This window comes from Vigna unguiculata, chromosome 3 (assembly GCF_004118075.2).
Source record: "Vigna unguiculata cultivar IT97K-499-35 chromosome 3, ASM411807v1, whole genome shotgun sequence".
In the NCBI taxonomy this organism is placed as follows: Eukaryota; Viridiplantae; Streptophyta; class Magnoliopsida; order Fabales; family Fabaceae; genus Vigna; species Vigna unguiculata.
The window spans coordinates 27,109,297-27,117,422 of record NC_040281.1 but is presented as its reverse complement, the minus strand read 5'-3'; the positions used below and the strand labels follow the sequence as shown (position 1 = coordinate 27,117,422).

Genomic DNA, 8,126 nt, shown 5'->3' with positions numbered 1-8,126 from the left:
CCACATGGTAACTAATTTAAAATTTTCATAAAGTAGATTAAGTCTAAATTGAAAAATAATTGATATTGCATTACGCGAATTCATTTGAATGCATAACATGTTAGTAAAATATAAGTAAATATTACACATATATATATGATAACATATTTTAAAAATTAAATCATCTAAAAGTTCACATATACATAATAATATTAAAAGTAATTATATAAGTTAACAGTCCAACTTTCTATACATTATTGTTGTAAGTGTAAATAGTAATTTTACAAAGTTCCAGTTATAATGTTAAATAATTTGTTCTTATACGTTTTTGCTGAAATGTACTTCATTCTAAAACTTTGAAAAACTTCTTTATATATATATATATATAGATTTCCAAAAGAGAAAAAAAAATAGAACAAATGAAATTCTTTAAAAAAGTATTAAAATCTACTTAGATAGTCCAACACAATTTCAGCTTGCAGTGATGTCAGTTATAAAGATTAAGAAGTATTAATTTACTCCTAGATTTTCCCTCCTTGGTCTTTCTTATATTTTCAAAGTGCATACTAGATAGTTTTGTTTTTGTGTTAAATGTTATCAAAAGTCTTATATCAGAAATTAATATATGTTCAGTATTTCAAATAAATGATATATTAACAAAGTTTTCTTTAACAAAATTTGACAAACTATTAAATAAGGTAAAAAAGTATTATTTTTATTACTTCTTTTTTATTAAAAAATAAAAATTTTATCTACTTTAATCTTATATTTATAAAAAAATTGTCAAGTTTGTCAAAAAAAAATTGTCAAAATCTCATTTTCCATTTCTCAAGTCACAAAAAGACTCGTAAATGTAGTATGTTGAAGTATGTGATAAATTGCTCAACACCATATATTTTTATGTTCTAAAACTATGAAAATAACTATACTATCCTTACGATATATCCTTCACACCTTCCAGACAAAAAACCAAGCAACAATAACAAAACTTGTCCAAGACTTCTTCATCGCCATATATTCTCGTAATACAAAAGAAAAACATGTTTTTCATAATTGAACAAAACTATACATACCCCAGTCTAAGAGCTAAAACAACCTCACCCAACCATTTTCATGCTCCTTTGGCTATCTAGAAACAAGTTGTCTTCACTATTTCATGATCTAACTGCATTCCCTTCACCCGCATGTTATATTTTGATTTCTTTCCTTTTATCCATTCTTATATTTATCTTAAAAAACATCATAAAATTATTGAAATTGTATTAGTAAAGCTCTACAAACATTCAAAGCAAAGATCGTTGGTGTGCAAGTGTATCTAAGAAAATATGGCATTGAATTTATATGATTAGTATCTTGAAATAAACATCTTAAATCTAAAACGTAAGTATTGAATATATTATCAAATTGTCTTGTATAGATATATTTTAAGTTTAAGTTAATCATACAAAATCAGCTTGTAAGGTAAAGTTTGCTCCTACTCAAGAAGTAATCATAATAAGAAATGAATTTTAGTTTTAAGCGTAATTCAATTTTACAAAATGAATTCGAAAGATAAGATTTGTACTTCACTATATATTGAAAACTCACATTCTCCTTGGTCGACGTAGAATTTTCAATACAAAATTAACCTTCTATGGTTTAACTTTTATTTGATAAATTTTAAAAAATTAATAATACTAATTGGACTTTATATTAATGTATATACTCATAAAAACATAAAATTAGTCGATACAACAAATATTTGTATAATACATTATTTAGTTTAGTTTAGCACGAACTAACATGAAATATATATATATATATATATATATATATATATATATATATATATGTGTATCGCGTATTTTCTAGCTGATATCAGTATATACAACAAGTTAACACATTTTGGTTTGGTTCCGAAGATGGCCATGGTATTAGGTAATCTTAGTTAATTGTATGATATTTATATACCAAGGAACTTATATAAATCTCCAGTTAATTCTATATATGAAATAATTGTAATTAAGGAATTTAAACACACTAGATAACTACCTAGTATACTAAGCTTGTCAGTATATAGCTGTTCCTTGCTTTAAAAACTTAGCTGTCTTTTTTGTTTTTTCTAAACTTTTAAGAATACACATCTAAGAATCACATACATTTCTATATATATCGACAATGTATACACCAGATCTAGAACAACTAATCAAAACAAACTACTTAGAACTAATTAAGTAAAACAGTCTTAATCAGTTATAATATACGATGAAGATGAAGTGTTCTAATCAATTAGATCTCTGTCACTGTGTATGTCCCAATGTGAACATGGACACAGAGATAACGAGAGATAGAGACTCTACTATAGGGGTTCTGAATAAAAACAACAATCCTTGTTAACGAATCAATCATTGTCCACGTAAAAGGAGAGTGTGAGTAGCTCTATCTTAAGTTTTCAAACAAAAGGCATGGAGTTTATGATGAACACGCCTTTCCCAAAAACCAGAGCCTCAAAAACTGAAAAGTAAGAGAGTCAACAAGACAAAAACATTATAGGTTCATATGCACGCGCACATGTATAACTTGTACATGCATGATCACTGACTCACTAGAGAGAAACGAAACCAAAGATTCGCGAGTCCCAACGAAACCAGAAAAGAGAAACTAATAGACATGTATATATATTATTCATTAAAGCCAATTGTTTTTTGTTAAACAACATATGTATTCTAAAAATCAGATTCAGTTTCTTAAAGGAAGAAACTCAAAAAACTGGGTGGAGGTGATATCAGTGTCCATAGAAGCACTGGCACAGAACATGGATTTCCTCTCAGCAAGACAAATGCCATCTTGGTCATCACTCTTGTGTGGAAATAGGTCGAGGGTTCGAGGATCTGCATTTTCTGCATCATAGTAGTTTAAACTTTCTCTGTTATAACTTTGAGGGATTAAAAGTTGTGTGTTAAGTGTTCTGTGTGAGGTTGCGAGAGCTGCCATAGTAGTGGGAGGGAAACAAGGCATTTCCATGTTATCTTGCAATTGCAACCTTCTTTCTGATATGTTTCTCCTCAAAACTTGTATGCCTCTCTCTTCAAACTGAGTCCACCCATTAGAGCCCTTTTCTGCTGTATCCGGTGCAGCAGATTCCTGAGAAAAATACGGATAGTAAAAAGATGGCAGTAAAAACAATTTAAAATTAAAACAAGAGAGAGGGGTGGGAAAATGGGTTGGAGAGAATTCAGAATTCACATTCAATTCACAAGTCCAAGAAAGTCTGAACTGATCTAGCATAAAACAGCCCCAACAGAAAGTTAAAAAAAGCAGCTTTTGAAGCTCTCCTTTTTTCCAAGTTACAAAAGCTCTTGTTGTTTTCTTTTATTTCTTTGTTATGCGTGAATACCGAGTGAATTTTTCATTTTGGCTTTATCTTTTGTTTTACCTTGTGAACAAATAATTAGACCCTATTATTGGTCTCCTATAATCTATGGGGTATCTTTGCTTAACAAAGCTGAATAAAATGTTGTAGTAGTACCGTGAACAAAGCCAAGAGTAATTACAGACCTCTGCATGTCGACTGCAGTTTGAAGTGGATGCCCACTTCTTTGTCTCTTTAACTCCACAACCTGTCTCTTTCAAACCTGTGGCCAAAATCCAAACACCCCCAAAATTTAACGTCAAATCTTGCATCCTAAAAAAATCATAAGAAACCACACACACACACACTCTCTCTCTCTCTCTCATGGTTTTAATCATCAGTGCAAGAGTGATGCATAATATAGGAATCTTTTGACCACTAAAAGAACCTTGAATAGCCCCAAAGGCCACAAAAACGTTGTGGCATTAGAACATGATAATATCTAGCTGTATATGTACCTGCTTCCTCTATCTTATTGCTTTTTTTGAATTTCCCTCAACGTACTACTTTTCTTACCACTTTTTCGTTCTCACCTTCGCTAGAAGAAGCAGCATTGTTTTCCTCCATCTCCCTGCGGCGCCTCTTCTGTCTCTCTCTCGCCTTGTGATTCTGGAACCAGTAGAACACGTTCTTCCCTTCAATCTTCCCAAACTGCCGCAACTGTGAAGCTATTTGTTGAATCTGTTCAGCTGATGGTGTTTTAGTTCCTTGCCTATACAATTCCTCAAGGACCAGTAACTGAACTGGTGTTGGACTCCACCTTGTGCTTTGCTGGGACTGAACATGGGACCCTGTGTTATTTGTCCCTTCCTCTGCTGCATTACCTGCACCATAGGACACATGGAAAATAGATGCTTATCCCAACTGTAATCAAATTTCTTACCCATACCCAAGTCAATTCTAATTAACCACATTAAGAAGGCTATACTATATATGAGCATGTATGTGTATGAGAATTTGATGAATCATGCATGTATGGATAATCACTGCACTGTTGCAAATGTTGTACAAATCAAAAACACAGAAAAATATGCTTAGAATGGTTATCCAAACATGCCCTTATAGTATTTGACTTAGGCTTACCAACATGGTGGTTGAAGGAGAGGATGTGGTTACAGTGAGTGCAAATACAGTAAGGTTGAGCTATTGAGCATAATGAGGTGATTTTGGGGGTTGCATGGGTGTTGTTTGGAGTGGGAGAGTGAAAGGTACTAGCATAAGAATCAGACATGTTGAGGTTTAGAATCTACACTAAGAGGTTTTTGTGATAGTATTGCTTTCTGCAGTTTGAAAATAGGGTTTGTGTGTGAGAAAGATGTTAAGGGTGTGATGAGGGAGAGTGGTATTTATAGGGAGAGGGAACGTTGTAGTAAAAGCTTTAGGTGGAGCAGCAACCAACAAAAGAGTTGACCAATATGTATGATAGTATGCAATAGTAATAATACAGAAAGCAAGTTATGTATTCAAATCATGAGAGAGAGAGTGAGAGAGTAGAATTCTAAGATTTGGAGAGTGAAGGTGTGTGTGTTTCTGAAAAAAGGACACAGCATGATGATAATGATGATGGTGATGATGATGCAGTGTTATTAAAGTTGCTTCTTCCCCATGTCTCCTCTTTCATCCTACACCACATGGTTAAACTTTTATTTCCCTCACAGTGGTTAGTGCCTTTCACTCTTCCTTTCTCCTCCTCTCCGTTTGAGACACACAACCTACAAGTACACAAAGGAGACCTGTTGTTTCGTATATGAGTACTTCTTTGCTTTGTCTTGTACCTCACAGTTGACACTGTATATATGCACACAGACGATCACAAGTTTAACACCCACAATTGGAAAAAAAGAATTATCTAAATGCTGCTAAGCAATTAAGCAACTCCACGCATTTTCTGATCATCTAAGATGTGATGTTTTCTTTGCTCATTTTCTCAAACTCGTTCTAAACGAAGTAGAAAATTTTGAGTTAAAAAGTGATAGGAGTTTTTTAAAGATATAATATATTATTGATGTGTAAGTTGTCTAGTTTTCTACTTGCCGTTTTGTGAATGTAAACGAATCTTTGCGTTAGAATTTGTTGCACTAAGTTAACAAATGGGAAGCAGAGAGTCAGAGAATCATGTTGTGTGAGAAATAAGAAGCACTTTATGATAAGTATACAAAGAGAAGTAGGGCAAATACATTGAGGACAAAACAGGTCTGCTTCTTTAATTTCAGCCAAAATGTTTTACTTTCACGTAACTGCAGAAGCCTAAAATAAAGTCATGATTTCTTGGCAGCAACTCCATAATAAATCAATCTGTTGCATTTTTTTATGGCTTGCCAGTACAGTTAGATGATACTTCAAATAAAAATCCAGACCACAATTTTAGCAACCTGACATGATCATTTCTACCCTTTTCATCTTTTAATCAATCTCATCTCCACTGCAACACCTCTTTTGGGAAATAAAATGCTTCTAAATTTTTTCTTTTTCTTTTTTTTTTTACAAAACTTTACACTGCCAGGGAAACACATCCACGGGCAATGTTTAGTTACCAACATATAATTTGTTTATTTGCATGATAAATATATGTATAGGCGTCTTTTTTGCTGATTATTCTTTAATAAGGTATTTTTATAGAGAAAGAGGTAACAAAACTGATCATTGTTCTGGGATTTAGTGAGGTCAAAAAATTTATGAAGATACACTTGCTTTCTCTTTCATATTTTCTTTTTCATTTTTTATTCATCACATCACATACCCCTCTTTTATCTTCTTTCTCCACCATTTTTTATACACTCCAAAAAACTTATACATTATCTTCGATACATAATAGAATAACTAACTTTATAAGGATAAGCTGAATATAGTCTTAACTCTTTCGCAATTCTACACTTCCTTTAGCAAACACAGATCAAATACACATAAAATTTTATATTGATTTACTTTAACTTTTAGTTACGTCTAGTTCTCAATCTTCAACTTGGTCTCTTTATATAAGTTATTGAGACTTGACCGTTGTTTTTATATATGTCAATATTTGATCTTGTAACGTCTTCATACAGAGACTTTAAGTTGTGTCTTTATTTCTATGATTAAGAAAGCTTGATAAGGAATATGTTGATTTTGATGTTCACAATGTTAATTCAATTAATATATGTAGATATAGCAAATTAATTATTAAGTATGAGTGTATCCTTCGTACTAAAAGGATAAAAGGATTAATCATAAAGAAGTTGTGTTATAAAAACAATTTAAACATAGACAAAATAATTGTTAAGTTCAATTTTAACTTGGTATAAAAAATATTTATCATTACGACTTAATTAAATTTAATATGTATAAAACAAGGTCTACTAGACAGTATGTTAAGTGTTAGGTTTTCAGCTCATGAAAAGTTCTTCAAGTGTGACAAAACACATGTTACAAGGTTCATATACATGGCACTTAGAGTGTTGTTATGACCGTATAATCTTAATACACTAGTCATCCATTCCTTTTTTTTTAAGTTCAATAATACTTCAATGCTTGAACAGTGATTAAACTAATATTTATTAAATAATGTTCAAAATAATTCTAGAATAATATCATAACCTTAATAACACTAAATCCTAAAAATGATTTTACATGTTTCTAAAATTTATATATAAATAAAATCAAATACTTCAAAACGTAGATCCATGTTTAAAAAACATGAAATAATCAATGAAAAATACTTTGCATTAATTTTGTTTTCATTGGTTCTTCGATGAGTCCCATTAAAAATGAGTTCTCTAGGTCAAATGATAGGACTGATTAATCGATTTTAGGTTAAATGGATAAGATGGATTAAATTTTAAAAATATAGACTAAAGCATTGTTGTTGTTTGAAATGAAATTATGACCAACCCTGCTTTTGGCATGAGTGAGTGTCATAAAAGGAAGTTTGCGTGTAGAGCATAGTATAGTGAGACAATGAATGAGTTATTGAATGTAAAGCAAAAACTTTATCCTATAATTAAGGCATGGCTGCTTGTCTCACGTGTAGAATAAATACTAATAGTTTTGTACCCTTAAAACAGTAAATAGTAGTCATATCATATAGCCAACCTCAAACTCAACCTGGTGTCTACATTGTCTCATCTTTGGAAACTCATTAACTATTGAATCATAAAACATAGCTGCTTCTTCCCCGACAATCTCTTACAGAATCAACAACAATGTTTCTTATTAGTTCTTCATCTATTTTCACTTACAACTCAACTCTTTTCAATACTCTCATTCTCTAAACTTTTTCTTTTCTTCTTCCAACTTTCTTTCAACTTGCTTCATCAAATACTAATATCTTCTATAGTGATCATTTTTTTATAAGAAAAAAAATAAGTAAACAGATCACTATGAAGTGTTTTTTTTTTCTTATAAATACAATACAAAGTACTATTCGAAATGTAAAATATAAAAAATACAAAAAATTAAAAGATACAAAAAAAAAATCTTTTACAAATGCAATCCAAAGTACTATTCGAAATGTAAAAAAAAAAGTTAAAATTTTTCACTGGACAACATTGCATGTGATTGGAAATATGGTTGCATAAATTTTTCAAGTATGTAAAATTTAAGTTAGTTGGGTTAAAAAATGGTGAATATAGTTTGCTTGTTTCTATAGCAAACTAATGATTCATCAAAATTTAAAATTTTCAGATTTAGTTAATAATTTTTGTGATAAACATTATAATGATTTTCTTAATTATTATAAAATATTACTTATAACAATAAATTTGTCGAGAAATTCAAATTT

At 30.7% G+C, this 8,126-nt stretch overlaps 1 protein-coding gene across 1 annotated transcript; it reads right to left on the bottom strand.

Annotated features, from left to right (window-relative positions):
• Positions 1–2,634: 2,634 nt before the first annotated feature.
• Positions 2,635–5,073, bottom strand: LOC114179709 (WUSCHEL-related homeobox 6). Its single transcript, XM_028066128.1, has 4 exons — positions 4,454–5,073; positions 3,904–4,194; positions 3,517–3,593; positions 2,635–3,102 (listed from the first exon to the last, which is right to left on the bottom strand). Exons 1-4 carry the CDS (start codon positions 4,599–4,601, stop codon positions 2,698–2,700), a joined length of 921 nt encoding a protein of 306 aa, XP_027921929.1. The 5' UTR covers positions 4,602–5,073; the 3' UTR covers positions 2,635–2,697.
• Between the last annotated feature and the right edge of the window lie 3,053 nt (positions 5,074–8,126).